Source organism: Coturnix japonica, chromosome 2 (genome assembly GCF_054131305.1).
Source record: "Coturnix japonica strain WE chromosome 2, WE-NBRP24, whole genome shotgun sequence".
Lineage (NCBI taxonomy): Eukaryota > Metazoa > Chordata > Aves > Galliformes > Phasianidae > Coturnix > Coturnix japonica.
The window spans coordinates 120,720,772-120,742,227 of NC_140664.1; the positions used below are offsets into that span (position 1 = coordinate 120,720,772).

Sequence of the window (21,456 nt, forward strand, 5' to 3'; positions counted from 1 at the left end):
TCCACTTGTTATAAGATGATGAGTAGAGCAAATGTAAAACGTCATCATGGTCTGAAAAGCCCGTGTCTCAAAAATGAGAAGTGAAAAATGAGAAGTACCTTCACTGTAGGCCTTTTTTCCACATTGAACCATTTCTTTGCCAATAACTCCATTAAACAAATAAATAAAAATAAAAAATAACTTTTTGACTGTGAACTATCTCAAGCATATTTTGAATTGATCAGATCATATACTTAACTTTAAATGTATGGTTAAGAAAAGGTACGATCCAGGAAAGTCGTGATTATGCAGAGGAATTCATATATATTGCTATGTGTCTTGGTGCAGTTGATTCCCTAGAGGAAAGGGGTACCATCCAGAAGGACCTGGACAGGCCTGAGAGGTGGGCCCATGCCAACCTCATGAAGTTTGACCTTTCCAAATGCAAGGTTCTGCACCTGGGCCAAGGCAGTCCCAAGCATAAACACAGGCTGGGTGGAGAATTGCTTGAGAGCAGCCCTGAGAAGGATTTGGGGGTGTCAGTTTATGAAGGACTCAGTGTGAGTCAGCAGTGTGCTCTTGCAGCACAGAAGGCCAGCCGTATCCTGGGTTACATCAGGAGAAGTGTGACCAGCAGGTCAAAGGAAGTGATTCTACCCATCAACTCTGCTCTCGTGAGACACCACCTGGAGTACTGTGTGCTGTTCTGGTGCCCTCAACACAGGGAGGACATGGAGCTGTTGGAGAGGGTCCAGAAGCCACAAAGATGATCAGAGGGCTGGAGCACTCTTAAGCATCCGCTGTGAGGACAGGCTGAAACTGCTGGTGCTCTTCGGCCTGGAGAAAAGAAGGCTCCAAGGGGACCTTACAGCAGCCTTTCAGTATCTGAAGGGAGCCTACAGGAAAGCTGAGGAGGGGCTTTTTATAAGGGCAGGGAGTGACAGGATGAGGGGAAATGGCTTTAAACTGGAAGAGGGTAGATTTAGACATCAGGAAGAAATTCTTTACTGTGAGGATGGTGAGACACTGGAACAGGTTGCCCAGCAAGGTTGTGGGTGCCCCCTTCCTGGAAGCATTCAAGGCCGAACTGGATGGGGCTGTGAGCAGCCTGGTCTAGAGGGAGGTGACCCTGACTGTAGCAGGAAGATGGGAACTGGATGATCTTAAAGATTCCTTCCAGCTCAAACAATTCTATGATTCTGTCTTCAGTGCAACAGTCTAAATCGGATCGTAGGTAAAAGACCAAAAGATGGGAGCACTTGAAAGAATAAGACATTTAGAAATAAGCTATTATTTTTTTTTAGAACTCCTCCTTTCCCTAACTAGAACTGCCTAGATTTCACATAGATTCAGTTGAATGTATGCCCCAAAAGATCATCTGTTCATGTAATAATTCTTTACTGTCTGTGGCTGTTTTTTTCTTTCCCTGAATTACAATGAAATCAACTGAAAGTGTCTTGTAAGCAGTAATACAGACTCTGCAGGGTTGGTTTTTTTGTTGTTGTTGCCTTTTCTTTTAAGTAAGAGTTGTAAAATAATTCTTACGGGCAAATGACTCCATTAGGTTACCACAGATGTATCTTTTGCATCCAAACTTTGGGAGTGTATATGTAATCTCAGCATGCATCTTTCCAGCTGGCTTAAGTAGATCAGTTTGCAAAAAAATATTATGAATCCTTGTCCCTTTCCTCTTATCAGCAGGAGGATGGTGAAATCATATGGGATCTGCTGAATGATTTATTTGAAAACTAACCTACAAAGTAAGTATTAGTTTTCAGCTTGATAAACTGCTCTTTCTACTTTGCTGCATATTTGTTAATGTTGACAAAAAGATTGGGATAGAAAACTGTGCTTTGGAAAGCTGGACAGGGCAGGATTTCTTCTGCCATCATTGAGATCAAGTGAAATCTGAGGAGAAAACATTTGTGAATTCATGCCTACAGCATTCATTACTTTATGTAAATATTTTTTACCCAATTCTTTTGACCCATATGGCTGGTTTACATATAGCAGAGCTGGAAGGTAAGTGGTTTATCAGGGCTTTTTGTGATACTAGGAAAGCTGTAGGTGGTGCCATGGAGCAGTAATCCTAACAGCAACTGTAATGAAGGTAACACCTGGATAAACAACCCTTTTTCAAAGAAAAAGGCATCAGATATCAAAGAAAAAGTAAATGAAGTTCTTAGTACAAGCCCCTCAGCGCATATGCTCCCATTCTTTCTGGTTGTGGGTGATGTGTGCAACAACACTGCCTAAAGGAAGGTGGAGACAATTGTAAGCTATCACTGTCTAACCTGAGCAGAGCCCAGTAAAGGGGCTGTGCTCAGTTAACTCTAGTGGCAACCCACTGCGGATGGTCATTGTGCTGCTTAGTCAGTAGAATCATAGAATCATAGAATTACCCAGACTGGAAAAGACCTCAGAGAACATCAAGTCCAACCACAGCCTAACCATAGTACCCTAACTCTAACAACCCTCTGCTAAATCGTATCTCTGAGCACCGCATCCAAACGGCTCTTAAACACATCCAGGGACGGTGACTCAACCACCTCCCTGGGGAGCCTACTCCAGTGTTTAACTACCCTTTCTGTAAAGAAGTGTTTCCTGACATCCAACCTAAACTTACCTTGGTGCAACTTGAGGCCATTTCCCCTCATCCTGTCACCTGTCACCAGTGAGAAGAGACTTGTCCCACTCTCACTGTAAGCACCTTTCAGATACTGGAAGAGAGCAATAAGGTCTCCCCTCAGGCTCCTTTTCCTCAGACTACACAGCCCCAGCTCCCTCAGCCTCTCCTCATAGGGCTGATTTTCCAAGCCCTTCACATGCCTTGTTGCCTTTCTCTGGACCTGCTCCAGTACCTCCATGTCCTTTTTGTATTTCTTTTTTATTTGTTGTGAGATTGCTCATGCACTGTATGCTAACTGACATTAGGAGAAAATTAATTTTCTTATGTAAGTGGGTACAGCTGGTACACGTACATACTTTTTTGTTGTTTTGCTGAGGTTTTTTTTATACACTTCCTTCAAATTTGTATTTCTTCTTTCAATTTCCAATGAAGTGGTTGTATTTCTCCCTTATCTGTAATGCAAGAGTTTGCTGAACTGCTGGACCAAAAGGCTGGGAATGAACCAAGGCTTTACTGGTGCTTTGGCTCTTACCACCATTCCATTTCATTTTGAATTTAGTTTCTTTTACTGCTCTCTATGCAAGGTCTTGTTTCCACCCTGGTCTTGCATTCACTATGTAGTTGATATCCAGTCTGGGCATTATGCTTTCCTTGCCAAATGCATACTTGTCTTAATTATATATGATGATAATTATGTGTCTTTTCTCCTCTATCAACAATTTATCAAGGGATATCAATTTGTCATCTATGATTTTTTCCTTGATAATCCTTATGTAGAGTATATATCCTTAGGCTATAGTAAAAACAGTCTGTTATGACTTATTTTAAACTTTTTCAATTCTGTTGGCCAGCGGTGAATAGTTTAAGTTAGTTGATGTACTGCAATTTGATGCACTGCAGAATTTGTTGTTTGTTGTGCCTATGCACAAGTGTCTATGGTTTCTGCCTCTACTCTGTGCTGTGAGACCTCACCTGGAGTTCTGCATATAGATGTGGAGGGATGTGGGCCTGTTGGAGTGCGTCCAGAGGAGGGCCACAAAAATGATCCTAGGGATGGAATACCTCCCCTGCAAGGACAGGCTGAGGAAGCTGGGGCTGTGCAGCCTGGAGAACAGAAGGCTCCTTAGAGCGACCTTTCGTTATCTAAAGGGGGGCTGTAAGAAAGAAGGAGAGGGACTCCTTAGCAGGATCTGCTGTGATAGGACAAGTGGTAATGGTCTAAAACTAAAAGGGGAGATGTAGATTGGGTATAAGAAAAAGGTTTTTTACAATAATGGTGGTATGGCATTGGTACAGGTTGCCCAGAGTGATGGTGACATTCAAGGTCAGGCTGGATGCAGCTCTGAGCACCCTGATCCAGCTGAAGGTGTCCATGTTCATTGCAGGGGAGTTGGACCAGATGTCCTTTGAAGGTCCCTTCCAACCCAAATGATTCTGTGATTTGATTCTGTACTCCATTGTCCAGAAGCTGAAGCTGTGAGGTAGCTGCTGCATTAAAAGTGAATGTATTTCTCATGACCTTTTCCCAGGCTCTTGGTTATGATTTTTGTTGTCAATAAATGCAGTCTGATACCCTTTTCAATCTGTGCTCTCAGCTGTGCATCTTCTCCAGACCAGCTGAGATATTCCTCATTTCACCACTCACATCTACTTTTTTATGTTATTCAGTGACTGCTGTCACTGCTTTGTCCACTTTAGATAAAATCCCATCTTTCACAATTTATCAGTTATTTCTTAGGAAAGCGCAATAGGCAGTTACTTGACATCTGAGTGTACTTGCAATGCTAATAATTTGCTGGCTTTCTTGGAACCTTCAGAAGTAAATATGAATGTGCTGCAAATGTTTGTTAACACCAGTTCCACACAACCTGTGGTGCTCTGCTGTGGAAGTTTAGCAGCCTACACATGTACGCTTTGCTAAGACAAGTTTAAGGTCCTGATAAATACACTTCTATCAGAAATATTTTATCCTCTTATAGAAGAACTTTCATGCTATTAACATGCCTGAGAGCATTCAGCAATGGTTTCCTCATGCTGTTTCCTAATGATTTGTTATCAGATTGCATATTTGCTCCATGTAGTGATGGAATTACTACCTTCTGGGGTGTGCAGTCAGTTCTTTTTCTGTATGAGGCTCAGCTTTGTATGTCTGGAAGGGCTATTTTAGCAGAGACTCGTGGTACTACTTCTGAGTATCTTTTGTAAGTCTTTCCCTGTAACTTTAGTTGCTTCATCTGTTTACTGTACATTAGACCTAATGTCTTACTTATGATTTTCTAAGGATTCACATCACGTCTGCCTTCTTTTTCATTCTTAGCTCATCTCTGTCAGTGATTTCCTTCATTCGTGCATTTCTTTGATTGCCCTTAGGGGAAGTTTTCAGGGTACACTTGTAATCCCTCAGAGCTCAGCAAATGCCTGCCTTACATGTTTGTAGGTTTCTTCTACTTCAGTTTCTATCTGTCCACCCTAAAATGTTGCCTTCGATGCTTTTTAGGAGTTTCTGGATCCTTGGCAGTTAACTGTATTTCTCATTCATTCTCCTTCTCTCTAAAGTGTTATTCAGTTTAGAGCGGAGCACTTCAGCCCTCAAACTGGTGTGCACATCGTTCATACCCTGAGGAATCTACTGAAGGATTTGACAGATTTTCAAGAGCATCACAGGTTGTACCTAAAGGAGATGATAGTCTTCTGACTTACAATAACATGGAGTCACAGAATCATTAAGGTTGGGAAAGATCAGTAAGATCATCTAGTCCAACCATCACCACTTGCTGACATCATCACCCATCCTTATTCCCATCATTGTTACTGCTCTGTGCCCAGACTGCATCTATTTTGTTTTTTATATTTTCTATGGCCAGTCCTGTGTACAGACTGAACCTTTTTTATGTTCATGTACTATCACTGTGCAAGGCTGTAAAGTCAGCTTTCCTATGGATTCTAGTCCCTTCAGATCTCCTGTTTTCTCTGTTTTTAGTACTCCTTTGTTTTCTCTCTTAGTTTAGCAATCCTTAGTGGTCTGACTTTATTGCATATAGTACGTACTGAGTACAGAAATGAAAAGGGCTTTGTATTTCTAAAGCTAAAAAACTGGCCCTTAAACTAAACTGGCCCTCTGTTAGCAGAACTATTCTTTCAGCATTGCAGCTAGCTGACTTCCTTTGCTCGTCTGCAGATGCACTCCTACATCAAGTAATAGCAGTGTGGTACTAAAAGGGTTCACCTATGTGTTATACAACCACTTTAATAACCTGAATTAAAGTCCTAGCACGAGTTTTTCTGCTCTTGCCTGGAAAGTTATTTCAGAATGTGATTGGTTAAAATCCTATTTCTAGCTATTGTTAATTCATAGACGGTCTGTACTCATTATACAAGATGCACTCACTTCTCTTCCATATGCTCTCTATTCTAGCAATGCCCTGTATCTGATCCAGTTGAAGTTAGCTGTCTTGAAGAGGCTGACCAGTATGATAGGTAGACTTTCAGGCGAGATTATTCAGTACTCTACCTGGTGATGCCCATCTTTCCCAGTCTCTCCAGGAAGTAATATATCTCTGAAGTCTTCCATTTTGCAAATTCTGCTTTTCAATCCACATTTGCTTCTGCATACTTAAGAGCAATAAAGTGACATTTTCATTTAGTTAAGATTGTCTCAAGACTATCATAGAGAGGAGTCTTACTGCAGCTCTTCCTTCAGGTAGAATGAGAACTGCTTAATTGCATGTCTCTCCATCAATACTTCTAAAAGGGAAAGATTTAAGTTTATCCTTTGAAGCAGAGTGACCAGGAAGTGATGTATAGTTGCAGTAAAGATAGTAAAATGGCAAAGGTTTGTTAAAATAATAATTATTGACAGTAAGTGATGATATAAAGAGGAGAAAGCAAATTAAATGCAAATATAATACAGTGTATTTCACAATGGGCTATAATAAGAGCCAGCTTTTAATAAGCAACATACATGACTTAGTTCTTCAAATCTTAACATGTACAACTTAGAAACAGAGCTCCATTGTTGCTTGACTGCAGAGATCTGTACGTGCTGATTTTGGTTTTCAAAATGAGACACATTAAATTACTGTTAGTGAACTGCAACTGCTCCAGCAATGGTTTTATTCCTAGACAAAGACCACATTGTTTGGTCTCCAGAATTGTAACTAGTGCATAAAAATTGTGCTCGCTTTCATCACCATTTCTGATAGAATCATACTTGCCAGTTGTCTTGTAAGTGCTTCACTCACTTATAGTCTTCCTGCCCTACTGCTAAGACCCTTTGTATTACTGTTAGGAGACTGAAAATTGTCAACAGAGCAGCAGCTAAGAAATCTTTAAGGAGGAGGAACTTCTGGACTTGGCAAATTTGGTTCTGTAAAGGCCCCATTTTCAGGGATGAAGATGAAAGAGAAAAATAATTTTGGTTGAGAGAGGCATCCCTTGGAAATAATTCATTTGTGAAAACATTAATTTTTGTTTGAAAAATGAAAATTCTTTGATAGTGAGAAAAAAAGTCAGAAGGGAAGCAAAACCAAGCAGAACGTACAAGCTGTGATTCAGTACTTGTAAGGAAATGTCATGTTGCTTCATTAATGCTGCGCTTTTGAATTTTATTCTTAACGTATATTATTTTCAACCTTAGAAAACTATCATTTTCAGTAATATTTTATTACTCTAGGAGCGTCATTGCTGGACCTGATGTTTTTAGCAGCTGGCTTTCAGGACATCAACATCATGTGTCTGATTTGATAATTGCCACCATGGGAGGTTGGAATAAATATAGCATATTAGGAGCTTTATTACAAATTGTAAGTTGTGAGCAGATGCGTCTGTTAGCATCATATGGAGAAGCCCTGTTGGGCATAACAGCACAGGTCAGGACTAGTCAACCAATATAAGCTGCTTTAAATTGTGCACCTTCCAAACATAGGTGTGCCGCATCTTACTTCATATTAATTGCAACACAGACGTGCTATGAAAGAGCCTTAGCGGCTGTTGGCATTTTGACTTTTGCCATCTGGAAGTTTGCAGAGCCCGTGATCAGCATTCACTGCCAAGCCCTCGCTTTCCCCACGACTGTTCCCATGGAAACAGCTGCAGCTGGGAGAGGAGGGATGGGGAAGGCTTTCTTGTTAGCATTTGCAAGAGGTCTTTTGTCCTGATTGAGGGTTCCCAGGACAGCAGGAAATCAGCAGTGAATGGAAGGCTGCTGACCTCATCTGGGGAAGCCCAGCTGACTGGCTGGGCCAGCAGGTGCACTTTTCAACCAACATTTCTCAGTCTCCTAGAGAAATATGGAAAAATGGAGAATAACCATAGTGACAGAATCACATAAAGGCTTGGGTTGGAAGGGACCCTAAAGTCAACCCAGTCCCGCTGCCCTTCCATGGGCAGGGCTGTGCCCCACTAGATCAGGCTGCACAGGGCCCCATCCAGCCTGGCCTTGAGCACCTCCAGGGTTGGGGCACCCACTGCTCATTGGGCAGCAGTGCCAGCAATAATGTGAAAACTACAGAGTAATCCAGCTGATGTATCTTAAATTAAGGATCACAACACACTTTGGCATCTGGTCTGTTAGTTTTGGCCTATGCTTTGGAATATCTTTACTTTATTACTATTGCTGTTATTTTTGTTAGAGCAACACTAAAAAAGAAGAAAAAAGATGGCAGTATTCCTAGTGCTACAGAAGCAGTTACAAAATACACTGGGATTTTTAGGTTGCTGATAGCATCTTCAGAAGCACAACGTGGGAGATGGCACAAAACCATCACCTGTAACCAGTGTGTTCATGTTTCCAGCTTGTTGAAATTATAACTGGCCCACTAAACAAAAGCCGGGTTTTATTTAAATCAGGCAATGACGTTCACATCTTCAGCCCCTTACCAAACTGCCCAGCAGTGGTGTGAGTGCTGTACATCTGAACATAGTTATCCTAAATGGCTGCTATTTCTTGGTTGCTTTGTAAAGGTGTTGTTTTTTCCAGTTAGATTGTGGATTGCCAGCAGTAAAATTGCTACAGCTTCCCTGCTATCATTGGTGTGCTAACCTATGCTGCTTAAATTGCTGGGATCGATGTGGACACCCATCTTACACCGCTTGATGTCACGCCCAGATGTTTCAGTCTCTTTTTGGGATGTTCTGTGCTTCAGTCCCTGCCTTTTTTCCTGTGCAGAGACTCCTCCCCTTCAGAAAAGACATAAAGCAAGCGACTCTCCCACCTTGATCATATACCTTCCTCACCTGCACGACTGGCTTCACCTCGCATCTGCTGATACATAAGGTTTGATTCTTCTCATTACGCAGCACTGATTCAGCCCTTGGGCTGTCATTTCTTGGCACTTGCACTGGTGATTTTTCAGGTACTTTTCTTCTAAAGTAAGTTGGACAATAACGGGATAAACCTGTATGAGTAGAAAGCGTGAAAGATTCTCAGTGACTGGTAATGTATCATGAAATAGTTTAAGGACGTGGCTAAATGTGCTTCTTTCTCATGCCTGAAGTTTTTCTGTCACTTTTAGAATAGTTTTGAAAAGAGATTTTTCTATTCTTACTTGTCTGTCAAGTCAAAAGGCTTCCAAAATGTTTGTTTCTGTCTCTGTGAGGAAGAAGTGACCATGTAAATGGGACTGGTGGTACTGATGCTGAGTGAATCTACCTGAGGAATGACGGCTTCTGCTGTGCTGCTTCCACCATACCTCACTGACTGAAACATGGTTTTTGTCAGTTGACTTTTGATCCAGATTTGCTTGGCTTGCTTTCCTTAGTTTCTTTGAAATGATTATTAACAAATGCTGATATTCATGTTAATTTAAACATGCCCAAAAATCAAGAAAATTTTAGCTACAGCAACATCACAATAGATTTTCTTCTTTCTTGTTTGCATTACAATTGGCGAGAATTGCTGCCTACTCTGGTCCAGTTGCACTTCTCATACTTTTGTGAGCAGGTATAAAAGACTATGTATAAGCATGGAGGTTTATTTTATGAACAGGTTTATTTTATGCTCTAGCATATACAGAGCTGTATTCTCAGTGAGAAATAATACCTATGATGGCTTTAAGCATCTTGGAAATGTTGCTCTTTTTTTGCTGCTTTATATGTATCTACTATTAGTTTTACGGTCTTTTTAACAGGAACCTTTAAAAAGAATCTTTTATCAATTCTGTTTCACTGTCACTTCTCAGTAATTTATCTGTGCCCGGTATTTCTGTGTGACGGAGCAGAGCCTGGTATGCAGTAAGCAGTGGGACGTCACCTCAGTGCTCATGTCCACCAATCTAATCTGCAGTAATAGAGGAAAGTCAAGAAAGAAAAAGAATGATTGAGAATAACTCTTCTGATAGGAGAGAATAACTCTTCTGATAGGAAAGACAGTATCAGATGCTTCAGAACAATGCAGCTGGCAGCTTTGATTCTATTTCTCCACCTGGTAAAAAGAGCAGAGTAGTCACAGATCTTGCTTTGGTGTAACCAAAAGCACTAAAGCTGCTATACTAAAGCTGAGCATGGTTCTGGTAACCCCACCATCTCAGAAAGGATACGACAAAATTAAACAACAGAAAAGGGCAATGATTGTGGTCATGAATGCAGAAGCACCACCATATGAAGAATATTACAGCAAGCCAGGCTTTTTCATTCTGGAAGCTGAATGAGAGTTGAGAGAATGCGACAGAAGATCTCAGAAATGCTTAGTGGCAGGTTCAGAGGGATTCCCATTTGGATTCCTTACATGGCTACTCTGAGGCCACCAAAAGAAGTTGTAGGAGTCAGATTCAGATACGTCACGCAACGGACAGTGGTGCAACTCGTTGCACGAGGTTGTTGTGGATGCTGACTGTGTGAACGTAAGGGGACACTGGATAAACACACAAATGAGAAATCCATAGATGTTTTCTGTATATAAAGAATCCACATCCAGCTGTTCCCTGGAGATCCATTTTTACTGCTTTTGTAGACAGAATACTGAACCATGTGATCACTGTGTTTTCTATGTCTTCAGATGGGCCTTATATTTTGGGATGTCTTCTAAAAGCCTGTGTTTTTGAAGAGCCATCTTGAAACCCCAGATCAATTTCTTTTGCTGCTTGCGATACTCCTTGTGGCCAATGACTCAAATAGAAGAAAATACTGCCAAAGGTGTTGCCCAATGCTATTCCATCACCTCTATAAAAGCATTCTATAAAACTGGTTCTATAAAACTGGTTTTCATTGTTGCGTGAAGATTATCTCATATCTAACTGACTGTTGTCACAGCACAAGCAGCTCTGATGATAGAAAATGTTAGCCCACTGTTATAAGTTAAACTTAAAGCAGTTTAATTTTCCTTCATCTGAAGAGATCTGCTTTGGGACAATGGGATGTTTTCATACTGGTTACTTCTATTTTTCTTTGCCAGGCATGGAGAAGGCGATTGTTCGTCCATATAAAAGGCCGAATGCTCTCTGTAGGCTGATTTGCTTTCCGTGGGCTGGAGGTGGAACTTCTCACTTTGCTCAATGGGGTAAACTCTTCGGCAACTCAATTGAAGGTTTGTCACTTGTGTAGTTAAAGCAGCAGTTAAGAAAGCTGGGCAGTCTGTGTTGCAGTTACATTTTTTAAACAGAATATCACGCTATTGAGAGCGCTGCAATCCTTTTTCCTGTGGACTTTATATCTAGAAAGAAATTCCAATAGGAATTCAAATTTTCATTAGGATTCTGGGTTTACTAAACTTCTGTACCACCTTGTACCTTATACTTGACTGAGTTAAAAAGTTATATCCTTGGAGCTGAATTTCTGGAGGCCGTGTAGTGTGCTTGCTGCCTCAGAAACTGCTGGCAGGGTTCAGAAGCAGCAACACAGTGGCACATTGTTAACTGTGTCAAAACAAGGCATCAGCGGTGCCTTATAGAAGAGCGCTGAAGATCTAAGAAGTACTTTTTAACACGGGAGGCTGCACAGAATTAATATTGTTTCCCCAGAGCATTCTGTACTCCTTGTTATCAAATCTGAAGTTTAAACAATGGATTTATAACAGTGTCATTATGTTTAGTTACAGTGTGAAGCAATTGCCATTGCTGCCAGACTATATCAGTGCTAAAATGATCCAATGCTCAACTATTCGAAGGGTAACCAAGGCCTTGTGCCAGACCTTCCACAAAGAAAAGAGGAAGTCTTTAGCATTAAAGGAGTCCAATGCCATTGCAGTTGTACCGGTCCACAAATTGCTTGTATGCTTCCTGCAAATTGTTGCATAAATCACATCTACCTTTCCTAGAAATTAGAAGAAGTAAAAACTTAAAAAGTGAAGGTTTTTGTTCAGAAGGAAAAGCTTCCAACAAAGTTACTAAGGAGATGGGCCAGGAACAACTGCAGACCCCAATGGATAAATGGAGATGATAGCAGCTTTCAGAAGCTTTAGGTGTCTTAAAGGTGAAGAACGTGAACGTTTTTATACCACTGTCTGTGGTACTAAACAGTGGCTCATTCTATCGTAAAATACTTTGTGTCTTACCCATTACATCCAGAAATTTCAGGAAGCCAACATTCTTACTGATCTATTCGTTCCTTATTTCTTTAAGCAGTGAGAGAAAACTCCAGGTTTCTGAAAGGAATGTAATAAAAAGGCACACTGTGCTCATTGAGCATGAATAGCATCAGTTCTGCATTTTACTGTGCACAGCCTGAAGAGCCTTCCAAGGGGAAAACCAGGACTGTGTGATTCTAATAGCTGGTTGACTTTGTAATGCTCCCCTTGAAAGGATGTTCTTTATTGATTTACTTCTAGTGAAACTGATGGATTTTTGGTGGTTATTAGTACTAATAGCAATGGAATTGCTTTGAAACCTCAGCTGAGATCATGACCTTGCTATCATTGTAAGTGAATTTCTGATTCAAGGCATTTATAGATTATTCCAGTGGGAGAGGCAACATTTGTGAGTAAAGGAAGGGATGGAGACTTGATCTGTCTTTAATGACAGGATTAAATGATAACAGTAGGAATAGCAAATACAATGTAACAGCCATAAGAGGATTAATTTACATAACCTGTGTATTTTCATAACTGATGAGAAAACTGAATGAAAATGACTTTACTGTTTGCACTTGAAATGACTGCAATTCTTTTCCGTCCCTTCCTCCGTCTCTTCTGCAGTGTCTGTTGTAAGGCTTCCTGGAAGAGAAAGTCGTGCTAAGGAGCCTTTTGCAAAAGACATGACAGCTGTCATTAATGACATCACTAACGCTTTGCTGAAAGATCTGCAAGAAAAACCGTTTGCATTCTTTGGTCACAGGTGACGTTATATACATTTTCAGATACCCTTGTGAAAGAACTTTACCTTCGCATAGTCATTTGACTCTTGGCAAAAGCCATTGGCAAATACATTTCTGCAAAGGTTTTGTCAAGCCATACTAAAAGATGCTGCTGATCCCAAAGACTCTGGGGATTTGTGTTAAATTACTTTTAACGACTGAAAATGGCAGTGCTGTGTTTATTTTCTACAGTAATGCACTGCAGTGGTTTAGTGTTAGTATTTGTGCCAGTGTTTACTCCTTAGTGAATGCATGAAGTGAACCAGTCATTAAACAAATGTGTTCTAAAGATCACTTTTAGTTTCAATTATTCAACACAACTCTCTTTGATGCAAGTTTGGGAGGCTACAATAAATGTAGGCAACAAAGGCCTGATTTGTAAAAATAGCCTGTATGGAAATGCATCTTGTGTGAATTAGTTAATTTATGCCATCATTACAGAACCATAAAATTCCCTATATTTACAATTTCTGTCACTGTTAAAGATAGCCAGCTAGCACTAACGTTGAAATTATGTTACTGATTTTACCTATATTGCTTTAATTTCTCTTTTTGCTGCAGTTTTGGAGCTTACATTAGCTATGCAGTTGCAGTACACTTGAAAGAAAAGCATGGACTAGAGCCGATCCATCTTTTTTTATCAGGGGTATACGCCCCACATGTAAGTTATAAAATCATTACCAGTGCAAAAGAAAACAGTGTATTAGCTAGTAAAGCACTTGTGGTATCCTTTTACAGTACTGTACAAGCCATGTACTTTAAAACAAAGCAAACTTTGGGCTGCATGCAGAAAAATGTTCTGATTTCTTTGCAGATGTGAATTCTGAGCTGGATGGAGAATTTCAGTGCAATATTTAGCATGGCTAACCTTAACCTGGAGGGCACAATCTCCTTGATCTTCTCAATACTCTGTTATTTACTGTGGCCTCTGGGAAAGGCTTTTTGGTTAAAAAAAAAGAAAAGCAACAAAAACAAAAAGTGAAGTTATGCTCCTTTGTAACGTGAAATCATCATCATAGTATCATAGTCTTGTGCGGGTTGGAAGGGACCTTAGATAATAAATAAACTGTCTTACCTGAGTTTTATCACCCTCCCACACCAGCCGTCAGTGCATTTGCCCAGTTATTTTTTCCTAGTGCCCACTTTCAATAGCGAGAGTCAAATTCAGTGTTACATGTCTGGAATTCTCTGTATTTGTCTCACTTATCATCAGTTAGCAAACATTGTCTCCTAACCCTCTTCAAGTATGCTCTGCAAGTGTTACGTTGATCGGCCATTGTGTACTGGCGATAGACTGTCTTCCTACTTTTTTACTAAAGCAATTCTTAGTGAAAATACTATTTAAAGGGATGTATACTGCGCTGTATTATTTAATATGGTGTGTATGCTGCACAACACCTGATCTTTTGTCTGCTGCTCACAGTCGGAAGCATTTCTTCTGATGGGAAAAGTAAACGAAGTAAAAGATGAAGACATTCTTGAGCACGTCAAATTCTTAGGAGGAACTCCTTCTGAGTTTCTGAACAATGAGGACATCAGGAAACACCTGATACTTACTGTCAGAAAAGACGTTAGCATTCTTCAGACGTATTCGTAAGTGTTACAATTTCATATGACGTTTTATAATATAAAGCTTTAATTCTGACCGATCCTTTCAGGTAGGGTTTATTATTATTATTATTATTAATTCTCTGCAATTTGCTCTGGTTTCTGCCATTAAAAAATATGAAACAGTAAATATAGTCTTCTCCTTAGTGTGTCTTTATGTCTAGCGCTTCAGCCATAAACACTGCTTATGAAACCACCACTATTACTGCAGCATTGAATATGCCGCGGTAGAACTCATGCTTCAAGATCATATTCAGCCTCCTGATCCAAAGACCACTAACCTCACCAGAAGCAAAGAATCCCTTTCTTCTAGGAACAGAGAGGAAACTTCTATCCCACCTACAGCTAACTTACCTAGTTGTGAGTGGTTAAAGTTTGTCACCCTGGCAAGGAGAACAACCCATTTAGGCCCTAAGAACCTAACACTGATAAGGCCTTGAAATACTAGAACTTGAGACATAAGTGCAGTAGTGTAAGGACGTAAGAATCTTACAAACACAGTAATTCCATTTCTTGATGTTCTGTACAATCTAACCCATAAAGTTTATGTTGGTTTTGAGTAGAAACAAACAGTTATTCTGTATATAGAGGCAAAACCCAAATACAAGTACCCTGCGACAGGAAAGTTATGGTAATAAAACTTCATTATGTTCACAGTTTTGAGAAGGCAGAAAAGAAAACCATCTTCTCTTGTGATGTCACCTGCTTTGATGGGTCTGAAGAAACAGTGCACGATGCTGAAGGTACTTTGCTTTAATGTTTTTCTGGTTAGGCATTTCCCTGCGGTAGCAAATCACTTTGAGAACGGAGTTCTCTACGGTCTTATATCACCTTCTTAAATAAAATGGAGATAGAGCGAAGTGCAGAGAAAGCAGTTGATGAGAGATTTAGAACAACTGCTAAATAATTTTGAAGTAATTACATAAGATGACCAGAATAGTTGACATTTCTCTGACGCTTTAAATATCTTTTTCAGCCTGGCTCAGTATAACCAGAGGAGATACTTCCATCTACAGTCTTCCTGGAGCTCACTTTTATCTGCTGGAACCTGCTAATGAAATTTTCTTGATAAAACACATAACCAAGTGTATAGAAAATGCTGCTCTATGAGTATTTCCCTCTATTTTAATAGCAGGTGTAAGGTTATTCTACCGCACTTAATCTTTAAGTCATTTTTTCTGCTGAATTGTATTGTTACCACTGAAAGTTACTCTGTTCCTGCAGAAGATCTTCGCTGTAATCCTTTAAAAGGGTTTAAAGAGTTGTTCTGATTTTTGAAACCAAACTCTAGCTTTGTGTCTTACAAATAAAACAGTTTTCATCTTTTCTCTCTCTTCTCATTCAGCAAGTGCATAAACCCTTCACTTTATTCAACATCAGCTGCAAAAAGGGACAGCTAATATAAGTTATTTTACCTTAAGAGCGTCTCTGTGTGTACTGCAAAAAATACTAAATATGATTTCATACCAAAAGAATATCCACGACTCTTACAGTAGCATTTATTTCATAGGCTCAGACTTGATTAGAGTTAAGTTGCAGTCTAAAAATACAGTATGCACGTGAACACCTTTCACAGTGGCTCACGCGTTAATTACTGTTAGATTCCACAATAACCAGTTAGTTAGAAACTGCATTTTCCCCTGCAGAGTTAGTCCATTAACCACTGAGAAGACCCAGAGTGCGATGTCCAAGTATTCTAAATCCCATATTTTTCAATCATTGCTTTTGCTTTAGAAATATAGGCAGTCATGGCATCCTCCTTCGACATACCTGCAAAGAAAAGGAGGAGTCATTATCTTTTCTTATTTGCCATCCTATTGAAGTTATTACATGAGGCAAATTTAATTGCTGTAACACCTCTTTTCAGGTTCCACGCCTCCCATTTGGCTTTGCCTTTCACATCTAACATTCCTGGACATTCTGCAAAAATAAATGCATACCATCATTAATTATCATGCAGATTTATAAAACATTTTCTTGTTTTCAAGATACGGGGCAAACTGGATGTATATATGGGAACAGAAATACCAATATTAATATCTCCAACAGTAGCTTGTTTGTAGAATCCATAGAGTTCCTTCAGTTCTTCATCAGTTGGTCTTGTCTTCAGTTTTTTTACATCTTCTGCAGCCCCATCAAAGTCAGCCTAATGCAAGAAGAATATGTAAAGTATGAATTTGCCTCTGAAGGGGCGTGCTTCAAACATTTATTATAGCAAGCACAGCAGCTCACTAGATGGTTTCTATTACTCGTATATTCAGTGGTAAGCCTAGGATTTTCCCACGAACAAGATTTAATAAAACCTTTAATAAACTGATGTCAGCTCAGGCATTCAAGGCCTAAGATTTTGGTTAGCCCTGCATAGGTCAGGCAGCGGGACTTGTTGGTCTTGTAGGTCCCTTCCACGTGAACCACTCCATTCTAAAACAAATATTTCATTCTTAATCCCAACACCAGTAGATGCAACATACCTGACCCCACAGATCAGTGACTTATACCACCAGCACCTCTTTGCATTACCCATACACGTACAAACAGCAGCACTCATGCTCGGTCACCAGCACAAGGAAGAGCTGGCATCAATATCAACACACAATCGAGGTGCCACAACTGACTGAAGACTGCATAAGTTTTATCTTCATCTTTACACTGTGCCCACTGCTGTGCGTAAGGCCCTGCCTGGGTGGAGCAGAAGGACTATTCAAGTGGTGGAAACCTCCCATGTGCAGAGCTGTTTTCCAAACTAATGTCATAAAAAAGAATGAGCTGGAAGCATTAGACTTGTACAGACAAATGATAAATAAAACCAAACACAAAACCCAACTCACAATAAGGATGCCATTATTAGCTTCTTATTTTTCTATCCTTTTATTCTATTTATAAGAAATAGCACAAGCCACTGTAATGCACACCTTGGGCACCAATAAGTGCACGGAAATGGAATTTCCACCTCAAACATTCTTTTCTTCATCTCCATCAATCCAACCCTTGTGTGCGGATTTTGCTTAGGATTTGCTTGCTTACACAACACGCTTAGGAGCAGCTGCAGAATATAATATCCTTTAATCACGAGCTGATGGAATTTCCCTCTCACTCCTCAAATCAAAAGCAGAAGCGTGTCTATAGTTGACATATACATATGCAGACGTAGATTTACACACGTGCATTAAAGCTAAATGCAGAAATCACAGAATCACAGAATGACCCGGGTTGGAAGGGACCTCAAGGATCATGTAGTTCCAACCCCCCTGCCTGGCAGGGCCACCAAACATACACCTTTACTAGATCAGGTTGCCCAGGGCCCCGTCCAACCTGGTCTTGAACACCTCCAAGGACGGGGCATCCACAACCTCCCAGTCACCAGACTTTATTTTCTAGCAGGAATTCGAGGCAGAACACAACAAAATGAAACAAAAGCTGCTGTTCTGCTCGGGACTTGGCAGCCCCGGCCCTCGGAGGGCGCGGGGTCAGCAGAACAACGAACCCTCTGTGCTGCGGCTCCAAGCGCTGAGCTGCGGCCAACGCGCCCCGCGACGGGGCCTCGCATACACGGAGCGAGGCGAGGCAGCATGGAAACGAAGGCAACAGAAAGGGCTGGAGGGTCTTAAAGCCAAAGGGAGCACGGAAAACCCCTTAAACAGCCGAACCAGTCCTGGGCATTTAAAGGTGGCGCAGAGGCGGAGCGCTGGAAGGCAGCGACGAAGGTGATTTCTGCAGGAGCCGCCGATGCGGACAGAAGGAGGCAGCGTCCTTCCTGCCAAACCTCACTCAAAACGCAGCGCCCCAAAGACACGCACGCCCTACGAACTCCCTTAGAAACGCACGTTTCCCACAGACGCCCGTAGCGCAGCCGCGCCGTGCCGTGCCGTAGTGTCCCCGCCCGCCCCGCTCACCTGCAGGGCCATGGCCGGGCGGACACGCGCGGTCCGGTCTCGCTCCCGCAGCGCGATGCAGAGCGGGCAGCCGCCTCCCCTCGGGTCCCGCTGCCGTCACGGGGCGCTGAGCCGCTCGGGGCCGGGTTGGACGGGCCGTGGGCCAGCTGTGCTGGTGGGGGGCGGCCCTGCCCCTGGGGGTGGGGGGGCTCTGACGCCTCCTCCAACCCAAAGCATCCTGCAGCCCCGAGCCATCCGCATCACCGCCTCGCAGAGATGCGCTACATCACCGTGACAGGATCCGAAGGGGCAGCACCTCCCTCGCACCGCGGCTGCCCCCGCCCGGCGGCCCCGCAGCACGGCGGCGGATGGGGCGGAGCGGGACGGGGCGGGTTGGAGCTGCCGGCGTGGATCGGGCGGTGCAGGCGGTGCTGCAGCGCTGGGCCCGGTGGTAGCGCGGCGTGGAGGCTGCGCTGAGCCGAGCGGCAGCTCCATCTCCATCGCCGTCCGTCCGGCCTGTTGTCAGGGCGCTGTGGTGGCTCCTGCCTTTAACTGCGTTGTCCTGGTCAGGAGCCAGCGGGGCCTTCCACGAGGCGTTTGGAAACCGGAGTGTTGGAATGGAGGTAAATGTTGGAATTGTTCGCGTTTCTCAGCTCCTCTGCTGGCAGCGGCGGGTCCTGCGGCTGATCGGCCTGGAAGAAGTTGGGTTTTGCTTTTTGTGCCCGGTCAGTTTGATTCCTGTGCCTACACGATTGTTTTCCTCAGTAGCCTCCATCTTGAAAAGAGACGCGGGCTGCTTCAGCGTGTGCTCTCACACACACAGCGGATGGATGTGGTTTAGATGAAGGAAAGAAACTCCTTCCAGCCACGCGTTGCTTTATGGCACTACATGTGGGGAGGGAATTTCAACAAAGGTGTTCTTTTAAAACAAGGTAGTCTGTTATCAGCATGCAGGGAATTGATATGACCAGTTAAATGGTGCCTTATAAATATCTAAAGGTTGCCACTAAAGTAATGTTTGTAATATTTCTACTTATGGAAGGAGGGAATCTAAGGAGAGCCGTGTCTGTTTCTCCTGTGTTGGCACACAAGTTCTCATCACGTTCTGTTGGCTGTGCAATGTAAAGCAGGAGATGCTGAACAGTAACCCAGGTTTGAGTATGGGGACTTAGTGAGTGGGCAGGGCTGGTAATCAGAGCATGCCTTCGCTTGGACTGGGTAGAGCAGAAATGGAACAGTGACCCTTTCTTTGCACCACTTTGGTTTTTTCATAACCCTAAAGGCACGGCCTAGTTGATGCAGGAGTCAGAGAACCCTTCTGAACGTTCCATGGCCTGCAGAGGATTGCATTCCTTCACAGAAACGTGCTCTGCAGCCTTCTGTCATACCTTTCAAATGCAAACAAATGTAAGACATAGATAAGTATGAAAAAGCACATGAAAATTAAAAAAAAAACCCACAACTTTATCCCAAATGAATTCAGGAACTTGGAGATTGTTTCATGCTGCGATTCTGCAGCTTTTTCACATCAGGATAGTTCTAAAATGGAGCTGTGCAGCAATGAAAACTGGTCTTTCACAACCTGAGCTTTATTATTATCATTATCTGTGGGACTTCCTGCTACTTCCATTCAGTTTCAGCTTCAGAAAGGTTTCCCATCACTGGTGTTGCCTTGCTGGAAAAAAGCAAGCAACCTGTGCCCTGCTGGAGGATTATTAAGGATTAGCACTGAGCTGCTATAAAGGTGATTCCTGCCAGTATTGCTTTGAGCTGTTTTTTTTCCCCGTTCCCAAGAGGAGCCTCTTGAAATGAAGTCCACAGCAGACAGTGCAGGATTTGAACGACTCTCTGCCTTTTTCTTCCCTCCACAGCTAGGTGGCGAAACAGAACAGAACCTGAGGACGCCTGTCATTCCACAAGGGACGGCGTCGCTTCGTAAAGCAAAGAAAACCACTGTAAAAACGTGTCTAGATAACCCCTTTGTTTTCGAATGGAAAGCCATAGATGGAGATGGTATGCATTTCATATTGCAGACCTTAGAAAAAAAGATTAAACGTATTGGACTTAAAAAGATAGAGACTCCAAGAAAGAAAAAACGTTCTACAAAAAACCAAGCGGAAAGCAAGTGTGATGGTAGCAACAGTGAACTCCCTGCTGAAAAAGAAACTGAAGGCCATCGACAAGCACCGGGATGGACTGACGTGGGCATCAGGAGGCAGCTTGCTATTGGAATTAATGAAGTTACAAAAGCATTGGAGAAAAACGAGCTGCTTCTCTTGTTGGTGTGCAAATCTGCCAAACCTGCCATGATCACATCCCATCTCATCCAGCTGAGCGCGAGTCGAGCCACGCCAGCAGGCCAGGTTCCCCGCCTCAGTGAAACGGTAGCACCGCTTCTTGGCTTAACATCCATTTTAGCACTAGGCTTCAAAAGGCAGTCTGATAAGTTCACTGACGTAGTAGAAGCGATAATTCCAAAGATACCTGCTTTGGAAGTGCCGTGGTTTCAGTTCCAAACAGAAGGATCTGCTGCATGTGCGGAGTTGTCAGAAATTGATGAAGCTGAGCAGCTTGCAGAGACGCCGGAGGAGGAGCTCTCAAGCCAGAAGCGGAAGCGTTCAGAAAGCAATCAGCTCCATCTCTCACATGTAATTTTGCAGCCTTTGAAAATCAAGAAAGTTGTTCCAAATCCAAATAAGATAAAGAAGCCACCTCGCAGAAAGAAAAAAGCTTTTTCAGCATGACTGATTTTAGTTCAGTTCTTCAGAGCACTGTGATTGTTTTTCACTGCCTATGGAGTACAGCTGTAACTGAACTACTTTGTTCTGCTTTAGCAGTGTAAAGCAGTTAACTCAGATTAACTCATGTATGATGCATCCAGGTGACGTTCTGTCTGCTTTAATAAAGAATGCGGCTCCAAGTTGTGTGTGAGCCTCTATCTGGAGATAAATATTTCATTTGCAGTTGGAGATCACAAAGTTGAGACTGTTAATGAACGTCCTGAAGTAATGTGAGGATAACAAGCTCATCTTTAGAATTAATATTAAGTGCTAAGCAAACTTTGTATGTTTTTTTTAACATGTG

General features: G+C 42.2%; 3 protein-coding genes and 1 long non-coding RNA gene across 5 annotated transcripts; 2 read left to right on the top strand and 2 right to left on the bottom strand.

Annotated features, from left to right (window-relative positions):
• The first annotated feature begins 1,667 nt into the window (after positions 1 to 1,667).
• OLAH (oleoyl-ACP hydrolase) lies at positions 1,668 to 15,719 on the top strand. Of its 2 annotated transcripts, none has more exons than XM_085540652.1 (7): positions 1,668 to 1,739; positions 10,998 to 11,129; positions 12,735 to 12,873; positions 13,454 to 13,553; positions 14,316 to 14,485; positions 15,158 to 15,243; positions 15,477 to 15,719. In XM_085540652.1, the coding sequence occupies exons 1-7, from the start codon at positions 1,712 to 1,714 to the stop codon at positions 15,608 to 15,610; spliced, it is 789 nt and encodes a 262-aa protein (XP_085396778.1). In that variant the 5' UTR covers positions 1,668 to 1,711; the 3' UTR covers positions 15,611 to 15,719. The 2 variants fall into 2 exon arrangements, with proteins under 2 accessions (XP_085396778.1, XP_085396777.1); XM_085540651.1 differs by adding an exon at positions 8,775 to 8,882 and having other exon boundaries at positions 1,677 to 1,739; positions 15,158 to 15,508.
• LOC146762141 (uncharacterized) lies at positions 9,691 to 12,764 on the bottom strand. The gene is made up of 3 exons (XR_014943646.1): positions 12,677 to 12,764; positions 12,096 to 12,185; positions 9,691 to 11,255 (listed from the first exon to the last, which is right to left on the bottom strand). It is a non-coding gene; the product is annotated as an uncharacterized LOC146762141 (long non-coding RNA).
• Positions 15,720 to 15,985: 266 nt separating the features above from the next.
• On the bottom strand, positions 15,986 to 18,461 carry ACBD7 (acyl-CoA binding domain containing 7). The gene is made up of 4 exons (XM_015853424.3): positions 18,394 to 18,461; positions 16,529 to 16,646; positions 16,358 to 16,420; positions 15,986 to 16,270 (listed from the first exon to the last, which is right to left on the bottom strand). The coding sequence occupies exons 1-4, from the start codon at positions 18,403 to 18,405 to the stop codon at positions 16,197 to 16,199; spliced, it is 267 nt and encodes an 88-aa protein (XP_015708910.1). The 5' UTR covers positions 18,406 to 18,461; the 3' UTR covers positions 15,986 to 16,196.
• Positions 18,462 to 18,767: 306 nt separating this feature from the next.
• Positions 18,768 to 21,292, top strand: RPP38 (ribonuclease P/MRP subunit p38). Its single transcript, XM_015853423.3, has 2 exons — positions 18,768 to 18,995; positions 20,244 to 21,292. Exons 1-2 carry the CDS (start codon positions 18,990 to 18,992, stop codon positions 21,114 to 21,116), a joined length of 879 nt encoding a protein of 292 aa, XP_015708909.2. The 5' UTR covers positions 18,768 to 18,989; the 3' UTR covers positions 21,117 to 21,292.
• Positions 21,293 to 21,456: the final 164 nt, after the last annotated feature.